General features: G+C 35.0%; 3 protein-coding genes across 4 annotated transcripts; 1 reads left to right on the top strand and 2 right to left on the bottom strand.

The window, feature by feature from the left end:
* Nucleotides 1-1,186: 1,186 nt before the first annotated feature.
* LOC103492172 (cyclin-L1-1) lies at nt 1,187-6,178 on the bottom strand. Its single transcript, XM_008452427.2, has 9 exons — nt 5,860-6,178; nt 4,716-4,872; nt 4,475-4,556; nt 4,056-4,196; nt 3,566-3,735; nt 2,770-3,043; nt 2,229-2,640; nt 2,098-2,136; nt 1,187-2,011 (listed from the first exon to the last, which is right to left on the bottom strand). The coding sequence occupies exons 2-9, from the start codon at nt 4,865-4,867 to the stop codon at nt 1,950-1,952; spliced, it is 1,332 nt and encodes a 443-aa protein (XP_008450649.2). The 5' UTR covers nt 4,868-4,872; nt 5,860-6,178; the 3' UTR covers nt 1,187-1,949.
* Nucleotides 6,179-7,350: 1,172 nt separating this feature from the next.
* On the bottom strand, nt 7,351-10,474 carry LOC103492173 (protein AUXIN RESPONSE 4). The gene is made up of 2 exons (XM_008452428.3): nt 9,075-10,474; nt 7,351-7,936 (listed from the first exon to the last, which is right to left on the bottom strand). The coding sequence occupies exons 1-2, from the start codon at nt 10,284-10,286 to the stop codon at nt 7,712-7,714; spliced, it is 1,437 nt and encodes a 478-aa protein (XP_008450650.2). The 5' UTR covers nt 10,287-10,474; the 3' UTR covers nt 7,351-7,711.
* Nucleotides 10,475-12,677: 2,203 nt separating this feature from the next.
* On the top strand, nt 12,678-19,697 carry LOC103492174 (mannosylglycoprotein endo-beta-mannosidase). Of its 2 annotated transcripts, XM_008452429.3 has the most exons (11): nt 12,678-12,995; nt 13,299-13,437; nt 13,562-13,789; nt 13,948-14,006; nt 14,952-15,000; nt 15,754-15,984; nt 16,526-16,695; nt 16,772-16,976; nt 17,161-17,829; nt 17,908-18,135; nt 18,698-19,697. In XM_008452429.3, the coding sequence occupies exons 1-11, from the start codon at nt 12,844-12,846 to the stop codon at nt 19,496-19,498; spliced, it is 2,931 nt and encodes a 976-aa protein (XP_008450651.2). In that variant the 5' UTR covers nt 12,678-12,843; the 3' UTR covers nt 19,499-19,697. The 2 variants fall into 2 exon arrangements, with proteins under 2 accessions (XP_008450651.2, XP_050937219.1); XM_051081262.1 differs by lacking the exons at nt 12,678-12,995; nt 13,299-13,437 and having other exon boundaries at nt 13,620-13,769; nt 13,853-14,006.
* The last annotated feature ends 760 nt before the right edge of the window (nt 19,698-20,457 follow it).

Below are 20,457 nucleotides of genomic sequence, written 5' to 3' on the forward strand. Positions count from 1 at the left end.
TCTCACTCATATATTTCTTAAAAAAATTTACGCTAACTTTGAAATTTTATGAATGAGTCAAAAAAAAAAAAAGTTGTACTTTGTTAGTACATATAATAGCTATCACTCTTGACCTTACTTTTATATTTCGATTATTCATCTTGTTCATATGTGATCTCAATTCACTCATGCGTTCATCCTTAACTTGAGTTTACAACTTCTACATGGTTCGTTTCTGAACGTACCATACATACTATTTTGAGCCATTTCGGCCATTTGCATATATACTCGTATTCAAACAAACATATATACTTATATTCAACAAATGACAACAAAAAAAATAATGAAAATTTGAACTTGAGAGTTGAAGCGGAGAAGTCCTCAAATCATTGTTAAATAGTAAAAATGTATATTCCTCAAATCATGGTTTGATTGATTTAGGATACTATTTTGAGTTTCATTGCTCTTAGTGCTCTTTTTTCTCATAGTTAGGAGGTAATATAACGTTGAAGTGTCAAATAATTTCTCAAATTCCCTTCATTACTTGAAATATAAAATCAAAATATATAATTCTAATATGAAGCGAAACTTGGGTGCACCTCCACTCCCTTATATCACAATATAATACATGTAAAATAACAAAAAAATATATTTTCTTAAAAAGAATTGTTATATGATAACAATGTGATTGAACACTTGAGTGAACTACACAAAAATGAATGTAGTTTAAGTACATCCGAGTTAAGAGTGAACATGATAGACCAAAAAACTTAGCCGATGGATCAAACCAAAGTCAATCGATAGAAGAAACGAGAGGGATCAATCAAGGTCAGTTTCGAAAAGTTTCAAACGAAGAATTTCCATAAATTACTTCTACATGTTAAATCGACAAAAACTGACCGACCAACTCTTACTCATCGATGTTGAGATCGGTTTGAACATTTACTAAACTGTTCGATAATGATTTTATCAAAAAATCAACTCCAACAGACTGATAACCATCTCTAACCCGAGTACTTTTCTAATAGGGTTTATTGGCATATGCTATATTACTATAAGGGTGGAAAATTGAGAGATGAAAATAGAAGGAAGTCGTTCGATTATGCCATTCATTTTGTATCCTTCCAACTTAGCACTAAATCTATCTGCATCCTCCAAATTTAAAAGGAAAAGAAAAGGTCGGAATTGCCGTTAACGCTCAATAACATGCACTATAAGTACTCAAAATATATTAGATCAAACGAAATGAAACTGTTCTAAAGTAATATCGTAACAAAATAATATAATTCCAAGAATTAAAGTAAGAACCAAGAAAAAGGTAAGATCATGTACTTGAAACACTCATCGACAAATGGCTTAAAGGTTGAACAACATTGATACATTTCTGGCCCAGCCAATCTCGATGATGAAAGTTCCAGGCACCTGACCTTTGTCGACGCACTTGCCAATATAACACCATTCAACGTTCTTCATATTCATATGAATCAGTTTCATTTTGATTCCTAAGAATAATCAATTCGAGATAACCAGAGAAGAGGGAACAAAAATAAAAGATTAATGACGAAAAAGGATAACTGAGGGTAGTAGAATTCAAGAGTACCTATTGATTTTAGGCCTAAAAGCTGGCTTTCATACAACTTGGTTCGTACTAAAAAACCAACTGACAAGTCCGGAAGCAAAATATTTTAGAAAGCTCATGGAATAGGGAAGAAAGAATCATCTAAAAATGGTTGAACAGATAATTATCAAGCCAAGGTGGGTGATTACCAAAAGTAAGGATTCTCATTTCCTCAAATACAAGCTTGCTTCCTCTGTTTGTACAATCTCGATAGATCAAGATGTTCTCATTCGCTATACCAGTGCACTTGAAGTTGGTACAAATCCAAGAGAAGAAACCAATACCGACTGTTAAACTGCATGTACATGTCAATGCCACCAATTGTAGAAGATTTTGATTGAACCCTGTTCTATCAATGATGCCTATGACGATCTTTATCGCGTGAAGAATAAGACGAGCTATGGTATTCACGATCTGAAAAGGATAAAAAGATCAACTGTCATGTTGATATTAAGAACCATAGAGACTCGAGGAACCAATAATCTTAAAGAAATTGATACCTCGTGATGAGTGGTGTCTTGATTTCTCCAAATGCACTCCTGCAATTATCATTACCCATATTATTATTCAAATTGAACTAAGTCTACTCTATAAACTTGAAGTGCAGAAAATAATCATATTAGAACTTAACCTAATTCCTTGCCCCTATCCTTTGAGCGATGAGCTCGATCCTTGATTTTTTCTCTGTCTGCATCATCTCTCTCACGTTCTCTGTCAGAATCTCGACCCCTATCTCGATCTCGAGACTTGGTTCTGTCTCTCTCCCTCTCTCTTTCTCTATCCCTATCTCTTTCTCTTTCCTTGTTCCTTTCACCAATATCAGCCCTTCGATCAGATTTTGATCTTGGCACAAGCTCCTCCCTAGTAGTGGCTTCAGGCATAAGGCTCTTGGATTCGTCATCACTCTTTTTAGATTCCTTGAGCTTGTTTAAGGCTAATTTAAGCATCTCATCTTTGGACACCCCTGATTCAAGATTAGTTCCGGAGGTGGCTTTTACTATAGAAGGATCATCGTTGGCTGTTGGACTGCTTTGTGGAACTTCCTGAAAATAGAAAAATGCAAAATTCAACTTATGCAGCCAGTAATAATTAATAAATTATATGAAACTAGGCAGCATAATAAAAAATATATTGTATATATAAATAATAAGCCTAACAACAAATTAAAACACCTTGGCGACTGGAAGAGATTGGGAATCCCATGACTTGTTAGAAAATGTAAACGATTCTCCATCCTTGCAGACTGGGATATATTGTGCCTTCGGAAGTGTATACAAGTGTGCCAAAACTCGACACACTTCATCGATTCCCGACTTCTCTCCATCAAATGCCTTCCACCAAGGTGGATTTTCAGGAAGGGGTACTTGAAATCTCCGAGCAGCAGCATATACAACCCCACAAGCCACAACCTCACTCTTGAATCGAACGCACAAGGTTGTACGTAAGCTGCTCAATAAATTAAAAAATTAAATTAACAAATTATCTCATAGGATGTGTAATAATATCAAAATAAAATGTAAACAATTTTGATCCAGTGTCATTCTAATTAAGAACATCAGGTACATGTTGTACACTTTACCTTTCTACCGGCATGCCTTAGCGCAAGGTTGGAACGTTTAATGAGACTGTTCTAATTGATGAATTTAATGTGATGATGTGATTATTAATGTTGATTGAAGCTAGGCAAGTTTTCGTATTGAGGTTAAGTACAAACTGGCCAGTGATCCAAAAGCAGGTTGAAAATGGAACAATCCCCCTTTCCACTATGACCCAACCTAAGACCTCCTAAGAACTTAAGCAAGGACATTAGGTTAAATTACAAATTTAATTCCTAGATTTTCAAGTTCATAACTCAAAAGCAATTTACTAATATATCTACATTATCTCACTTGAGCTCTTTGAATCTAGAACAGAAGATAAATCTGCAAAATAAAGTCAGCATGGGAATAAAACTTTCGGTTAATATACCTGTCGTTGGCTAGATTCCAAGCCTCTTGCCTCAGTTCTGGAGGTGTTCCAAGGGTTGCAAGGTAGTTAGATATGAATTTATGCGGATGTTCAACATGACAAATGAAACCCATCTCTTTCAGTATATGCCTCTCTGTTCTGCTCAACTCTGTCTTCAAGTCTGCATATTTCTGTATGAAATAAAGAAAAATAATTAAAAAGTAATGTAAACATTATAAAATACTGAACAAGGCGGTCAATTAAGTGAAAAATATAAAGAGAAATGAGACAGCCATAACATAGCCAAGAAGGGGACAAAATTATGTGTGTGAATACAATAGCAAAGCTAGATTCCACAATCTTGTATATCAAAAAAGAGCAATGACTTTTTTTATAAAAAAGGAAAATTATTTTTTGTGCCAAGAACAACCATGCCTTTGATTAAAAAAGAAGAAATAATGGATGCAAAGATTGAAAAGTGGAACCCGAAGATAAGAGATCAAACTCAGACCTTGAGAGAAGGGTCCAAGAACTCTATAGGTAAGTTCTCTCTCCTGCATTCCATTCGGTGAAAAACAATAATTACTTGTCTGGCTTTCCTAGGATTTTCCTCCAACTTTGATGCAAGCCACACACAACTAGAAGCAACTTTCTGCAGGAAATTATCATAAACCAATATAGCTTCATATCAGGAAAAAATAATTGATAAAAAAACATATCAGAATAGTTAATTAAAATTTTAAACAAAAAGAGAATCAAGAAATGCAAGAATGACTTCTTTTTTTCTCTAGTAATGAAACAGCCATACTTCCTTGGAAAATGAAACCCTTAACCTTTTTATGAGCTTAATAAAACAATTTGAGTTAATCAAGCAACTATAAAGTGTTCAGAAAAATTGAAGAACATAAACAAGCACAAAAAGAAAAAAACCTTGACATTAAAGCGTGCAAATGATTTCTTGCAATAGAATCGATGGAATAAGACTTGTCCAGTAGCCATGACTGCTTGAGGCCTGAAAGAAACAAATTTTAGAAAAAGTTATAACACTACCACACAAGTAGTATGATACCCACACATAGGCTCTTCGCTCCCATGTCATAGGGAAAAACCATGAAATAGTTTTAAAGCATGGCATTACAATTTTTAGGAAAGAAGAAAGGCATGACATTACAATTTAAGCAATATGCCAGCCTCTTGGATGAGATCGCAACCATAGATTCTCAGGGTGGTTTCAGTGGTTTCATCAATCCCATCCTTTCTCGAAGGTGAGTTCTTTAACTGCTCATCAGTTAGATAAAACGTGTCGATGGCCGTGTAAATCATCAGACCTGTGAATTAAGGAAAAATTAACTGACATCAAGAAAAACTCTCAAATAGAAACCACCAGGTGCAATTGACGAAGCCTAATTTATTTCTAGTTTAGTTTTCATAATTAAACATTTCATTTTGATTCCTCCATAAACCTATTAAATATGACTAAATAAGAAATAGACAGCATTCAAAAGAAAGAAAGAAAAAATAACCATGAGAGATTGAAGTGCTGAGATTCAGAAACCATGCTTATTCAAATCCCAATCAATCATATCAAAGACCTTCTCAAAATTAAGCTTGAAAACTCCATCATTCTTCGTACTATTAGCACAATCATCAAAAATCACTCTAATTTTTTTTAGTTCTTTATACATCATCTACTCATGAAATTTCCCAACTATACAACAAAATGAATGCAATCACCATACTTCCTCCCTTGCTCGGCTAAGACATTAAGCTTTTGACATAATTAAAAACTCAAGTCCCGCTATATCTATCTTGAAACATCATAAAATCACGAAGTTTCCAACTTTATGACAAAATGAATCCAATTACCATGCTTCCTCCCTTGCTCAGCTTAGCCATCAACCTTTTGACATAATCAACAACTCGCACTCAAATAAATATTTCCCTAACAAATTTTCAACATGCTTACTATAATATAATAAATCTATCGACGTCAATAAACAACACTCGACATACACTGACCAAATAAATCCAGCATACATCGCAATAATCTCAATAATCAATAATAGGAAACATAATCAACTATTTCAGAACATCCAAACAACAGAAGGCATCAAATAAGCAAACAATTAAAATCGTATAAGTATGACCCACTGACCATAATCCTTTCACGAACTAAGATTCTACTAAGACAAAGTTGTGCCACGGCGTAATTCAATTCAAAAAACATAATTTCCAAGAACTAAAAGCTAAATAAGCAGAATCCCAATATGGACCAACACAATCAACCCTAAATAAGTGAATAAGCAAGATTTTACCGCTTAAATCGAGTGAGTCTTTGCTGGTTCGTGCACGAAAGGCTTTTCCACTACAATTCTACGTCAGTTCTAAGTGTAGGTCACCGGAAGGGAGAGATTCGCGAGAGAGAGAGACGTCGCTGAAGGGAAGTTCACACAGGTCAGGGAGATGCCAGAAGAATTAGCCGTGCCACCGCGTTGTTCGCCAGAGTAGAATCCACTGCCGTACCGTGGGTCCTAGCAGAAGAGCTGCTCCGCAAAACTGGTTCCACCGGAGGAGTGAGGAGAACGCCGGTGTCGGAGAGGATCAATGCTGGAACAAAGGTGGGTTAGATATGTAAAAGGGAAAGGCAGGGAGGTTTTTTTAGTATATGACATTGAATTGGAAAAATTGACTAAAATAACCCTATTTTTAACAAAATTGCAAAACTAACATGTTTTCTTCAAGGATTATTTTCTTTTTTCTTTCAACAAAGAAACGAAGATTTTTATATTTTTTTTTACCATATCTATTTATTTATTTATGTAATATTTCTTTCTCCCGACCAACTTACGCTCACTTCGATATTTTTGTTTTTCTTTTTTTTCTTTAGTTGTGTATTATTTTTTCTTTTTGATATCTTGATCTCGAGCTGTGAAGTCCTCTTTGTTTCATTATAATTCAATGATTTTGTCAAAAGATAAATAAACAAATAACCTTATGCACACCTTCAATATATTCATCAAACAATCTATCTAATTCTTTAACATTTCGATGTCAAGAAAAGTATTATTCTAAGAAGATAGTCATTATGGATTATACTTGTTCCTTTTAAATCGCTTTTAAACTCATTAACCTTATTGATTACCACCGTGTCAATCTAAGATAGTTGAAACAATACTTCTATCGAATATTATCAAAGAACATACAATGTTCAAAAATTTTGTCAACAGATTTAAATCTTTGGAATTTAAAAAGTGTTTAAGATGTCTATATTTGCATAATCGCGCGTAGCTAATATGCATTTAGTCTTCAAAGGTCTCTAGTAAATCTCACCTATAAATATGATATCATGCTTTCAATTCGGTGTCAATAAGATTATAACTTAGCTGATATAAAGTTGTCCAATAAAACTCCAATTTGTTTGTTTAGCAAACATGAGTTTTATTATCCATATTGGATATAAAAATGAAAGCTCAAAATTCTATAGCACTTAAAAATAAGATGGCTCCCAAAGGTTTTTCTTTTCATTGATGGTTTATGTTCGTAGGGGCATGAATGTGACATTAAGGTAGCTTTCCTCAAATTTGCTCTCAGTGAAGAAAAAAAAATAACAAATAAGCAATTTGTCAAGTGAATGTCTCTTTCCCTTTTGACAATCTGTGAAGTGAGGAATTGAATTTCCAATTTCGAGAACAATGTATAAGTTCATATTAGTTGAGTTGTTGAAAAAACAAAGAAACGTTGCAGTGACTTTACCATTCATAAAATCCATACATATTTAAAGACTTGCATCCTACAACACAAAACTGTTCCAAGACTCGCATAAGTTCTCGTCTTCATTTAAACAAAATTCAGTTTCAAGAAAAGAAAGTGTAAGATCAGCAGATAGATTCAAAACAATGAAGCAACACATGTTTAAATACAGGTCAATCAGCAAGCAACAATCTAATATGTAAAATCAAAAAAAAAAAAAAAAAAAAGAGAGAGAGATATATAAGTAGTTAACAAGTCGTCATGATACGCTTTACCATTAGGACGTCTTTCCTGAGCAGCTCAAGCAAAAATACAATCAATCAGGCAAAGAAGTAAGGACGCAAGAGACGAATTTGGACATGCATATATCCACCCGCTTCTTGAGGCACTTTCCTGTAGAAAGAAGACGATGTTAGTTTACCAGGCTTGACTACCGAGCCCGTATCCATCCATGTAGCCAGCTCCATGAATACCATGACTGCCATGATCGTGGTGGTGGTGGTGGTGATCGCTATTCATTGATTGATCGAAAACTTCATGAATGTGTTCAGGAGTAGGCTCCTCAGCAGTTTTTCTAACCGTGGGTGGTAACGAGGATATGAACTGAGATATACTGTCAGCTACGACATCGGCTACATCTTCCTGAGGTGACAGAGATAAAGAGCATATTTAACATTGAAAGAGAGAATGAGAAGTCTAACATACCAGCAAGTTGAAGAAATAGATTATAAAAGATGGTGAGCGAAATGTGGAATCAAGTAGTTGAGTTTCGATAAGGAGACAACATAAACACTTTCTAGCTAATGGAGATCATTTAAGCAAACAAAAATGGTCATCAAGGAGTCAATCCATAGACAGATGAAATCAGCCTATTACCAAGGGCAAGCTCAAACAAGCATGATTACAAAATGAATGCATTAAGGAGAGTTTTAAAAGGATTTCTCCTAGCCAGAAAGTGACTATCTAAGACCAGGAGCCTAAGCAGTCCCTTAGAATCAACAGTTAAGCACACATGATGTCTCAAATATAGTGTCTAAATGTGTACAAGTCAACATTGTTTCCTTTCCGTTGGTTTTGACTCTTGAATAATCTAACCTAAGGCTCGAAGTCTTGAGCAGTTGAGAGTCTGTTCCCAACTAGCTACTATCTCCATTTCCAAAAAACAAAAATTTTAAGTCTATCAGTTTATGTACTCTCTCTGTAAAATCTAGAAACAAAAACTTTTCCACAATATTTACGGTTGATTAACAGAAATATCATCTCCAACTCCTCGCAAGCCAAGCCTATGCTTCTCTAATAAGTTATCCAGTGTCACATCACTCATTTCTCTCCACCTCCCTAGCCTCTATCAGTTTTGTTTTCACTTAGTCTAGCATAACTAATATTCCAAGCACTCCAACTTCCTATGTATCAATTTGATTTTTCTAGGAATTTGAACAACCTTCTTGCTTAAACGTCCTGCTTGATATTGTTAATTTTCAAAGTAATAGATTTCATTTAATTTTGTTATGCTATATAAATACGTAACCTACTTCACTCAAACTTACCACATTGTGCTTAGAAAAATAATGGTTTTAACTTCTCAGATACGAAAAACTGACTCGAATGCTAAAACCGCTCTATAAGAAGGCCTACATTGATGTTACATTAAAATCTATGAGTACTAGAGAGGATATTGATACTTCAGAACTCAGCAAACTATAATATAGACTGAAAACTCATCATACAGAACATAAGCTAAACTCATTACAAAATCTTAATTGAAGTAATGAATCCTTACTTGAGCCCACCGTCCGCCGGAATGTTCAACAAAAGATGCCTGTGGAAGCACTTCAGCAACCCGACGTCCCTCGGTCCTCCATTCGTTCGACCAACCATTAGACCAGATAACCTGCATTGGCACACTTTTCAGATCATCCAAACCACCCCATTCTGCAATGTCAAAGCTATCGTTCAACTTCTTCCCCATGCTAACAACTGCCCGCCGCCCACCGAGGCCTTTCAAAAGAACTCTATGAGCCTCCACATCCAAGGGAGCATCATTCCCCTTAGAACAACAGAGGTTGATCAACCTTGAATACACAAAATTAGATCCCAAAATAACCTCTCTCACAACAGGCAACTCCAAGAGCCACAAAGGAAGAGAAGGCTTTGATAAAGTATCAATAAGAGTTAAACTCCTCACGAATCCTGAATTCTCTGCAACCCAATATCCCGCCATTGATAAAGCTGAATCGTGAAGGACCAAATGAACTGGAGCCAAACCAATAGTATCTATGATTTGCCCCAAAATGCTACCAATCTCTTCAGGGCCTAACCCAATTGGCTTCAAGATCTTCCTCTTAGGAACATGTTTTTGAATTTCTTCATAAGGAATCTGCCCAGTTTCAATGATCTGATCAAACGCCCAGAAGATACCCTTTTCATGAATCAAATTATAAACATCCAAAAGCCTCCCTAAAACCCCATTTGAGCTCTCATCGATCTCAGCAGTGGATTTGTCGGAAAAGCCATTGCCGGGCAGATCAAACGCCAGAGCACGAACTCCTTTGGAACCTAAGGAGTCCAGAACCTTGCGGAAGGAGTACGAACTCAGCCCCAGCCCATGAACAATGACCACATTTTCATTCCCTTTGGCGCCATTTTCAACTGCAAAGACTTCGATTGGAGATAAATTACCGCTAATTTGTACCTTTAGAAGACGACCCTTTGAGTAATGATGACGGAGGCTGTTGGGTAGACTTAAAAACCAGGATTTGGGGTCTGGGGGAGAGAGAGGGGGGAGAGAAATGAAGAAATATGTAATGATAGAGACGATTAAAATAAAGTAGAACCAAAAGGTGAATGGATTTGGGGTCGGAGATGGAGGGGTTTTGTGGGTTGCAGTGGCGGAACTCGACAGTGGTTTTGAGGACGATGAAGTTGATTTATTGGGTTGGGGCTCTGATGGCTTCCGCACTGGCTCGTCTGGTTCCTCGGTAATGGTCACCATTGATGGGGATTGGAGAGCTTGGGAAGGGAAACTCGCATGAACAAGAGGAAAATGAATAAAGGGAATGAAGAACTAGCTGATGGAGACGAAGGAGTAAGAAGAAGATTACGAGTGATGAAGGAAATTGAAGGAATTTGGTAAAGTGGAAGTTGATCTGATCCGAGGAAGAAAGTTGAATATCTTTTGGAAAGAAGAATTGTGCGATAGTATATATACATTTTATATAGTGTATATATGAATGTAATTTATCTTAACTCAGTGATATTTTGTATTAGGTTTTATCATTCAAAATAATTTTCAATTTTCTTGGGACACTTTTATTTTTGTAAAGTTTTAGTTTTAAATTTGATTTCATTTCGATATCTACGTTTCAAATCTTACAATTTTGTATTTGAGTTTTATTTCAATTTGATTTATAAATTTTCAAAATTTATATGAGCATTCAAAGGAGTATTTAGTTAAGAATCTATATTAAAAATGTAAGACTTAACTTCACTGTCATTTTTAGGTTTTGATTGTTCTTGGATAGCTTTAATTTTTTCTAGCAGTCACCTTCAAGCCTATTTTACGTAAATAACAAATTCAATTAAGTTAATCTTATCTAAATAAAATGCATACCTTTTCGAGTCGATGAAGGATTGAGCTTTTCTCAATGCAAGCATAATCTTTTTAACATGATCCACATACTCTTTTGAATATTCAAAATAAATAAGAATATTATCATAGTTAATTACTACACATTTTCGAAGTATTACGTAAAACACGATTCATGAGTTGCTAAATGTTCAGTGCATTGATAAGACCAAAATGCGTAATTAGTCATTTATACAATCCTTGTTTGGTCTTAAAATGCATTTTTCATTCATCACCAACTTTTTCCCTATTTTGTTGATATCCAAACTTTAGATCAATTTTAGTATGTAAAACAGATTTATGTAATCTATCTAGCATACCATTTATTCTAAGTATAAGATGACAATATTTTACGGTAATATTGTTGTTGCCTCTACAATCTACCAACATTCTCTAAAACCATCATTCTTTCAAACTAAAATGAGGGGGAGAATAACTAAGGTCCTGAACTTCCCTCACATATTCTTTGGCAAGTAACTTATAAACTTTATTCTAAATTTCTTTTGTCTATGTAGGATTAGCTTGATAAGTCAACCAACTTAGAATAATAACTCTCAACGTAAACAAAATAAGGAAAAGACTTGGCAAAGAAGTTTTCGAGTCATTAGTAAGAAAACATGCACTTTGCACAACCTCTATGTTTTAGGTTATTAACTTTTCATTTCTTTTCTCACCCTCTCTCATGTTTTGCTCGCCTCAACTCTCATTTTCTCTAACCTACTTTGTTCATCATCATGCACATCTTATTGACAAAAGAAAAGTAATGATTTTTCTTTTTTATCTTTTGGGACATTTGTGTAGTTAATGTAACCATCACGAATAATCTTTTTATTAAATTCACACGATCTTTCCAATAAGATTTCTTTAACATACATATATGCAATATCACATAGTTATATATTATCATTGTATCATCTAGTATAAAGGACACGAGACTTTGTCTATTGTCTCTCACTTCCTCCTTATTGTTCACCACTAGAGTTTTGTATCGTCGAGATCTATTAACAAGTAATGTACTAACGACGTTTGCAAAAATGAGTTTGATTCAGTGACATTGACATAACCTCCACTCTAGAAGTCAAGAGTTCAATCCACCATCTTGGCAATTGTTGTCCTAAAAAAAGTACCAACAACATTAGTACAACTCCCACTATCAACAATCACGTTATTCTAATTCTAAAATCACGCCTATTCTTCTACTTCTATAATGTGTTTGAAAGAAGAAGATGGTTTAGAAGAATCATACCTTACTCTTTTAGTACTCAATTGTTTTTAAATCTTTAAATTTAAACCATATTCTTATATGTATAGTTTCACCTTTTTGTCTATTTATTCCTTGTCCATTCAAACGGATTGTTTTGGTCTAAATACGATGATGATAAAGTTATAATATAAATAATATAAACAATGAAATTCATTTAATAAACTACTGTATAATACTAAAAAAGGAGGCAATGTTATAGTTGAAATTCTAATAACAACAAAATTAAAATAAATGAATTAGAAAGATTGTTTTTTTTAACTACCAAACAAAAAAAAAGTTTTCAAGAACTAAAAATTTGATTATCAACTAAAATGGATCTTACTCAACTTAGAATAATCTTTAGATTGGAGGATTAGAGGAATTCTCTTGTCCTAAAATTGTTTAAAGTAAAGAATTTTAGACTTTTTGATAATGAAATTTGATGTATAAGTTTACAACGTCTTTCAACTAATAAATCTACAAAAGAAAACTTTATTAAATATATAGCGTGACTTTCACTGCAACATTCTCTAACAATGAGGCTCTCAATCATGGAAACTTTGAGTTAAAAATCCTCTTTTTCAGTAAACCCAATTGCCATTTTCAAGTTTCCAACTATCCCCTTGATCCTCCTTTCCATTTTCTTCATTCATCCTCTTGGTTTTTCCTTTCACTTTAACAATGGCGGAAATGGGTAACAAGGTGAAGCTCAATTCCGGTTGGCTTGCGGCGAGGTCGACGGAGGTCGAGCTCACTGGTACTCAGCTTACTACCACTCACCCTCCCTCGATCACCCCTTCTTCGCCTTGGATGGAGGCCGCAGTACCTGGAACGTAATTCTCTCTTCCCTTCACCTTTTACTCTCTTTTTCTTGTAATTCATTTTGAAATTGATTTCCCCATCCTTATGGCTGCTGTGATTCTGAGTTGGATCCAAACAGAGACCATAGGCTTAGAATTGAACTATAATTAGGTCTTTTTGACTGGTGCCAATGTCTCGTAGACCCCATTTAGACTAGGAGTTTTGACCCCGAATAGGAGAAATGGAAACTTCTTATTTGTTTCCTAGAAATTTTCAGTTGTGAAGTTAATAGAATTGATTAGAAATTTTAATCCTGATTAATTTGTGCTTGGCAGTGTATTGGGGACATTGGTAAAGAACAAAGTTGTTCCTGATCCGTTTTATGGTTTAGCGAATGAAACGATAATTGATATCGCTGATTCTGGAAGAGAGTATTATACTTTTTGGTTCTTCACAACTTTTCAATGTAAGCTGGTAAGTTCTTCACAACTCTTCACAGATTTACTTGAACATGCAACATAGGCTTTCCCCTGTCAGTTATGCTTCTTGAACCAATTCTCCTTGTTTATTGCCTTCTGGGCTTATGCTCAACTTGCAGTCCGAATCTCAGCACTTGGACCTGAATTTCCGTGCTATAAATTACTCTGCTGAAGTGTACATAAATGGTCACAAAAAGGTCCTGCCAAAAGGGATGTTTAGACGACATTCTCTTGATGTCTCTGAAGTTTTGCATCCTGATGGCACAAATTTACTAGCAGTTCTTGTTCACCCTCCGGATCATCCTGGCAGAATTCCAGACAAGGGAGGTCAGGGTGGTGATCATGAGGTATGTAATTTTTCCTTCTTCTAGGACTGATTTTTTTTTTTTTTTTTCTTTTTCCTTCTGAAGGTGCATCAAAGTCTTTTACACATATGTAGGAGACATCCTAAGAATTTAGCCGTTAGATGTTCTATCGCTGCCTGATGTTTTATATCCCAAATTAGATTGGAAAAGATGTCGCCGCACAATATGTAGAGGGATGGGATTGGATGACTCCTATAAGGTGAGATTAAATGTAGAATTCTTGTTCCTTTATCTCTTCAATGATTATATTTTGCATGATACCTACGTTTGCTGCTGCTTTTGGGCAATAATCAGACTTTTTTTTTTAAAAAAATAGAAGTTGTGAAACGCTTCTGCGCATCATTCTATTTACTAGATACACAATCAACTATAGTACTATTGTACAAAAATGTCTTAGATCTATCTACTGACGGGCAGAGTAATGTGGTTTTGAAATGAACCAGGTTTTCATATCAGATTTGGTGAAAAGTAAAAATAGATCCCTGTTAGAATATGGATATCGACATTCAAGGATTCAAGCCAAAGAAGCATTGACTTATCAAATTAAGTTTAGCATGTTCAATTTAGGAGAGGCCATTAGACGAATAAATAGCCGGTCGTTTAGAAAAATGATAAGCAAAAGTTTTTCCCTTAAATATTTAATCTTAGGTGCATGAATTTTCATCTCAAATCTTACTGTTTGGGTTTTTGCATGGTGGGGTAGAGGATAAAATGTATATACTCTTGTCCCGTGAGATTAGTTTAGGTGTGTGTTAGCTGGTTTAGATACTCACGAGTCATGAGTATAAAAAAAAAGTAGAATATGGTAAATATTTTTCTCATTGCAGTAAAGAGATGAAAGCATGAAAATTGTGTGCGTAGGATAGTAACAAAATGAACAAAGTTAATTCTGACACAAAATTTATGACTTTATCAGTGTCCAATGGCTTACTTACATTTATATATTGCCTGTATAGTTAATTCAGATTCATGTATCACTAATATTTCCATTTTTTACTTTTAAATACAATATCTGGCTATACTTCAGACTGTAAATAAGTTTAAACTTCTATTGCACGAATACTCATTCACGGGTAGGACTACAATGGCTAATAATTGCAAAATTCTGTGTATACAATGCATTTTTGTATTTGTGTTGCTACAGGGATCGAAACACTGGCATATGGGATGAAGTATCAATTTCTAGGACTGGGGTGAGTTTCATTTGCAGCACGCCTCCTATCCAATTTGTAAAAACATTGTTTTCCACAACAATATTTTGGTTTTAATCTTATTTTAGTATGCAAACTTTCATACTTATTCCATTTTGGTCTTGAATTGTTCAAATGTGTTGTTTTAGCCACGTTTTTTAATTTTTCTTTTTGAGTCCCTACACCTTCCACAAAAAATTATTTCAACCCACACCATTGACATTAACAAAATTCTAAATTCATTTGAAAACCCAACTCATTGCTAAAGTTTTTAATAGATGCGTAAACACTCAAGGTTGTGTTGGTTTAATTCCTGTACTTCAACTTTTGATAAGTTTAGTTTTGTGTCTAATAGGTCTTAATGTTGATTGTTACTTTTATTTTTATATTTACATTACCAAATGCTTTAACTGCTCAAAACTAGCTCACTGTGGCATGCATCATGAGTCCGTGCACATAAATGTTAAACCAATGGAGATAACAATTGGGACATACTAGGGACAGAATAAAAATAATCTATGGATTTATTAGAAACTTAACTTTTTATAGTACAATGGTCAAATAGACAAACGACCTATTAGATTTGTTCTATTCCATTAATTTCACTGAATGCTCTGACTATTTGGTACAGCATTATGATTGGGTTGACTTTTCATCTCGTTAGTATGCTATTGTTGATCTTCTCTTCTATGAAAAACATTTCTGATTGTGTCTAACGTTTGAATGTTTCATGGTGATGCTTACTTTTTCAAACAGCCAGTGAAGATTATTGATCCTCATTTGGTATCAACATTTTTTGACGATTATAAGAGAGTTTACTTGCATGCTACTATAGAGATTCAAAACAGAAGCTCTTGGGTTGCCGACTGTTCTGTGAAAATTCAAGTGACCACCGAACTAGAAGGCAATATTTGCTTGGTTGAGCATCTTCAGGCTCAGAAGGTGTCTGTTCCTGCTGGATCAACCATACAGTACACTTATCCTCAGGTTGGTGATTACAACTTACATCTTTCTTTGACAATTTTTTTAATCTCTTTATCTGTCTTCAATATTTTTGTATAAATCGAGGTATCAGAGGTCTCATGTCATGATTTCATTTCCCCATTAGTTCCTAAGAGGCTTCAAGTACTTCAAAGCTGGCTTTCAAAGACAGATTAATGAAATTTTCAAGTTTTGCACCTGCTCTTGGTGGTGCTCAAACCATAGAAAAACTTTTCCAGTGATAGTGTTAAGTACTTAAGCACCTTGGAGAGCCACACCCCAAAAGCCAGCTATGGGTTGGAAGAGCCAAGCTACTTAAGTACCTACTTAAAATATAATAATGAAATTACCTTTTACTTCACATTCTTTGCCCTCTAGATATTTGCTAAGTCTTCGAGTAATGGAACTTGGGAATTCTAAATTTACTTTAGGTTACTATGTTATTCTTTGAAGTCCAATGGTTAAACTACAAATAGTTCACTGAGATACAAGCCATTACACATAAGTAGGCTTAAACCTTTAGCTCATGTGATTTGGTGAATGACAGCTCTATTTCTACAAGCCCAATCTGTGGTGGCCAAATGGAATGGGAAAGCAATACTTATATAACGTTGTTATATCGATTGACGTAGATGGATTTGGAGAGTCTGATTCCTGGAGTCATGATTTTGGTTTTCGTAAAATAGAAAGTCATATTGATCCTACAACTGGTGGAAGGTACCGTTTATGCTAATTTCACACCTATGTTTGATGAAGTTTTCTTTTAGTTAGATTGTTTGTTCCTTCTCTGCAGGCTGTTCAAGGTCAATGGGCAGCCTATATTTATTCGTGGTGGCAATTGGATATTATCTGATGGGTTGCTTCGACTTTCAGAAAAACGTTATCATACGGACATTAAGTTTCATGCAGATATGAATTTTAACATGATTCGTTGTTGGGGTGGTGGTTTGGCAGAGAGGCCAGAATTTTATCATTATTGTGACATCTATGGCTTGTTGGTAAGTTATGGCTCCTTTTCAATTCTGGATAAGTGAGTTCTCTCTCTCTCTTTCATATCAAATCAAGCTCCTTCATCATTTGTTTTCTTATATACTTAATTAATTTTTGGATTTACTTTGTAGTTTTTCTAAACTAAGATTGAAATAGTAATGATGATCGCGACTGCGGAATAAATTACTGTAGGTATGGCAAGAATTTTGGATCACTGGAGATGTTGATGGACGTGGTGATCCGAAATCAAATCCTGATGGTCCTCTGGATCATGATCTTTTCTTGCTTTGTGCAAGAGACACAGTTAAGCTTTTGAGGAACCACCCCAGTCTTGCTCTTTGGGTTGGTGGAAATGAACAAGTTCCACCACTGGATATCAACGCTGCTTTACAAGACGACTTGAAACTTCATCCCCATTTTCAAGTATCAAGCAAAAATAACCAGTGGATGAGTGTTTCATCATTAACACCGGAAGATCCGAGCGAATATCTAGATGGTACTCGCATTTACGTACAAGGATCCATGTGGGATGGGTTTGCAGATGGGAAAGGAAACTTCACTGATGGTCCTTATGAGATCCAGTACCCTGAAAACTTTTTTAAGGATGATTTTTACAAGTATGGATTCAATCCCGAGGTTGGTTCTGTAGGCATGCCTGTTGCCGCTACCATCCGAGCCACAATGCCTCCTGAAGGATGGCAAATTCCATTGGTTAACAAACTACCCTCTGGATATGTAGAAGAAGTACCAAACCCCATTTGGGATTACCATAAATACATCCCCTATTCTAAACCAGGTCATGTTCAGAGTCAGATTGAACTTTACGGTTCTCCAAAAGATCTTGACGACTTTTGTTTGAAGGTGAAAAGGAAGTTAGTGAATTAAAGTAGTGCCATGCGTTTTTTTTCTTTCCTATTTACTAACATTCAAAACTTACAGGCTCAGCTTGCTAATTACATCCAATATCGAGCTCTAATCGAAGGCTGGAACAGCCGAATGTGGAAGAAGTACACTGGTTTCCTGATCTGGAAAACACAAAATCCTTGGACAGGTCTAAGAGGTCAGTTTTATGACCATCTCCTCGACCAAACAGCAGGCTTCTTTGGATGTCGTTGTGCTGCGGAACCTATCCATGTCCAGCTGAATCTAAGCACATACCGCATTGAGGCAGGTTTTTCTAATATTGTGACTATTGAAACATTCATATAATTAAGTCTATCTAAAGCTAACCTATTAGTTTAAGCTTATGGATTGATTTATGATTTAGCTCGGTAAGAGAGCAATATGTCTTGCGTTATATCTTATGAAGTCATATTTTCATCGATTTAATATTGATTTTCACTTATTGATCTTCCTTCAAATTACTAGGCCCACAAGTGAGAGAAGGTTAAAATATTGATATGATTTAATTTAATCACCTTAATCCATTAGCTTAAACTTTTACGTTTGTTGGTCACCTAATAGCAACACACTACCTCTTTTGGTTTGGAACAAGAAACAACATGATGGGGAAAGATGGGTCTTTTGAGAAGAACTCCGATTTCGCTTGTTATGTTAAAGGCTTCAATTTTATTTAGACGGGCTGATAGCAAAGGGGCATAAACTATATATTTATCCTCATCATTTCCTATATTCTTGTAACCATGGGAATCCCAAGATTTAACTTGTATGTTTTCTGTCTGTATTTCTCAACTTAACTGTGAGATGTTTTCATCACTGCCTTGAACAGGTCGTAAACACTACGTCGAATGAGATATCTGGTGTTGCCATTGAAGCCTCCGTGTGGGACCTTGAAGGGATGTGCCCGTATTTTAAAGTTTTTGAGAAACTCTCCTTGCCTCCGAAGCAGACGTTGTCCATTGCTGAGATGGAGTATCCGACATACGAAAATTCCAAGCCTGTCTACTTTCTTCTTCTCAAGCTATACGAGGTCTCAAACGACGGTATCATCTCGAGAAACTTCTACTGGTTGCATCAATCCGGTGGAGATTACAAGAAGTTGGAGCCTTACAGAAAGATTAACGTACCCATTCAGGTTACATCTAAGGTTAATGTAAAAGGATCCAGCTATGAAGTCAGAATGAATGTTCAGAACAATTCAAAGAATGCAGAATCTTCAAGTTTAACCTACAAGAACAACTTTATAAACAGCCAAGGCCAAGGAGATTTAGATTCAAATTCTTTGCTTCTTGAAAACAAAGAACAAACCAATGAAAAATGCAGCACTAGTTTCTTTTCCAAGATCTGGAGACGTAGAAGTATCGAAAACAACGGTTCAAGGTTAGTTGAAACCAACGGGAATGATGTTGGAGTCGCATTCTTTCTTCACCTTGAGGTCCATGATTCCAAGGCAGAGGAGAATGAAGAAGGGGATACAAGAATTCTGCCTGTTCGCTACTCAGATAACTATTTTTCCCTAGTTCCTGGTGAGGCTATGTCCATCAATCTCTCTTTTGAGGCCCCTCTTGGTGTCACTCCAAAAATTACCCTTCATGGTTGGAATCTTTCTCAATCTTTATCTGTCTGTTGATATATAGGTAACTCTTGGATTCCCTGTATATCTTGTGTATTATTACGAGATTGGTATCTATGGTTTTAAAAGTCCGAATTTTGTCATTGGAAGGACTACTTACGAGGGTTCTATCAAACCACGAGAACTAAATTCTAAGTATAAACCATATAACAAAATTGGAACTTAATAATATTTGGTTCAATCATTCATGGGTTAATGTTTGATTCAATTTTGAGGTACGAATGCTTTTGTTGTAGATCTTTTTGGTTCGGTTAGTTTGAATTACGTTAAAATAAGCCATTTTAGTTTGATTTAGTATTTGGTTAGTTCAACTTCAATCTTGGTTTGTTTAAGAACAAACATCTCTAAGCTTAGTTTTCTTCCATATGGAGCAATCATTAAATCGCTACCATTACGAACCAATACTTTATTCGATAATCTTTATGTTTCTTAGGCAATTAGGATCCCTCATCTTTTTTTTGTAATAATTTATCTTCGTGGATTATTGATTCTTGTGTTTCAAAGTAAATTAAAGATGACAATACTTGTCGATCTATTGATATATTTGTTGATATATCCGTAAATTGAAGACTTAAACATCGATACTAAATATCCATGAATATCTCCAACATCTTACATAAACAATCATAAGATATAGAAATGTCATCTATCTAGTCCAATATGAATATGAATACTAATAACAATATCTATAATCTCTTTTAAGATTAAAAACAACTTACTTATTCATGAATAAGTAAATTTATTTATAGAGATATCTGTCAATATCAGAATTTTATCTATTTCCAATAAGATAGGGGAAAACATCAAATTTCAAGGAACATTATTGTGGGTAAGTTTTTCGAGTTTACAAAATAGATCAAAAGCTATGATTTATTGGGAAAAGGTTGGAGATGAAAAGTTTTTTAATTCAACTTTCTTAAAATCACACGTGTATCGAACTATTAAATAAAATAATT

The sequence above is a fragment of the Cucumis melo genome, chromosome 2 (assembly GCF_025177605.1).
Source record: "Cucumis melo cultivar AY chromosome 2, USDA_Cmelo_AY_1.0, whole genome shotgun sequence".
NCBI classification, from domain to species: domain Eukaryota; kingdom Viridiplantae; phylum Streptophyta; class Magnoliopsida; order Cucurbitales; family Cucurbitaceae; genus Cucumis; species Cucumis melo.

What these genes read in the sequence shown, in the direction of transcription:
- LOC103492172 (XM_008452427.2), bottom strand. Translation starts at nt 4,867, where the DNA reads ATGATTTACACGGCCATCGACACGTTTTATCTAACTGATGAGCAGTTA. An exon ending in GCTGGCATATTGCTTAAATT is followed by an intron (nt 4,557 to 4,715) that starts GTAATGTCATGC and finishes TGTTTCTTTCAG; the next exon opens with GCCTCAAGCAGTCATGGCTA. An exon ending in TCTTGGACCCTTCTCTCAAG is followed by an intron (nt 3,736 to 4,055) that starts GTCTGAGTTTGA and finishes TATTTCATACAG; the next exon opens with AAATATGCAGACTTGAAGAC.
- LOC103492173 (XM_008452428.3), bottom strand. Translation starts at nt 10,286, where the DNA reads ATGGTGACCATTACCGAGGAACCAGACGAGCCAGTGCGGAAGCCATCA. An exon ending in CCGGCGGACGGTGGGCTCAA is followed by an intron (nt 7,937 to 9,074) that starts GTAAGGATTCAT and finishes CTGTCACCTCAG; the next exon opens with GAAGATGTAGCCGATGTCGT.
- LOC103492174 (XM_008452429.3), top strand. Translation starts at nt 12,844, where the DNA reads ATGGCGGAAATGGGTAACAAGGTGAAGCTCAATTCCGGTTGGCTTGCG. An exon ending in TACAGTACACTTATCCTCAG is followed by an intron (nt 15,985 to 16,525) that starts GTTGGTGATTAC and finishes GGTGAATGACAG; the next exon opens with CTCTATTTCTACAAGCCCAA. An exon ending in GATCCTACAACTGGTGGAAG is followed by an intron (nt 16,696 to 16,771) that starts GTACCGTTTATG and finishes CCTTCTCTGCAG; the next exon opens with GCTGTTCAAGGTCAATGGGC.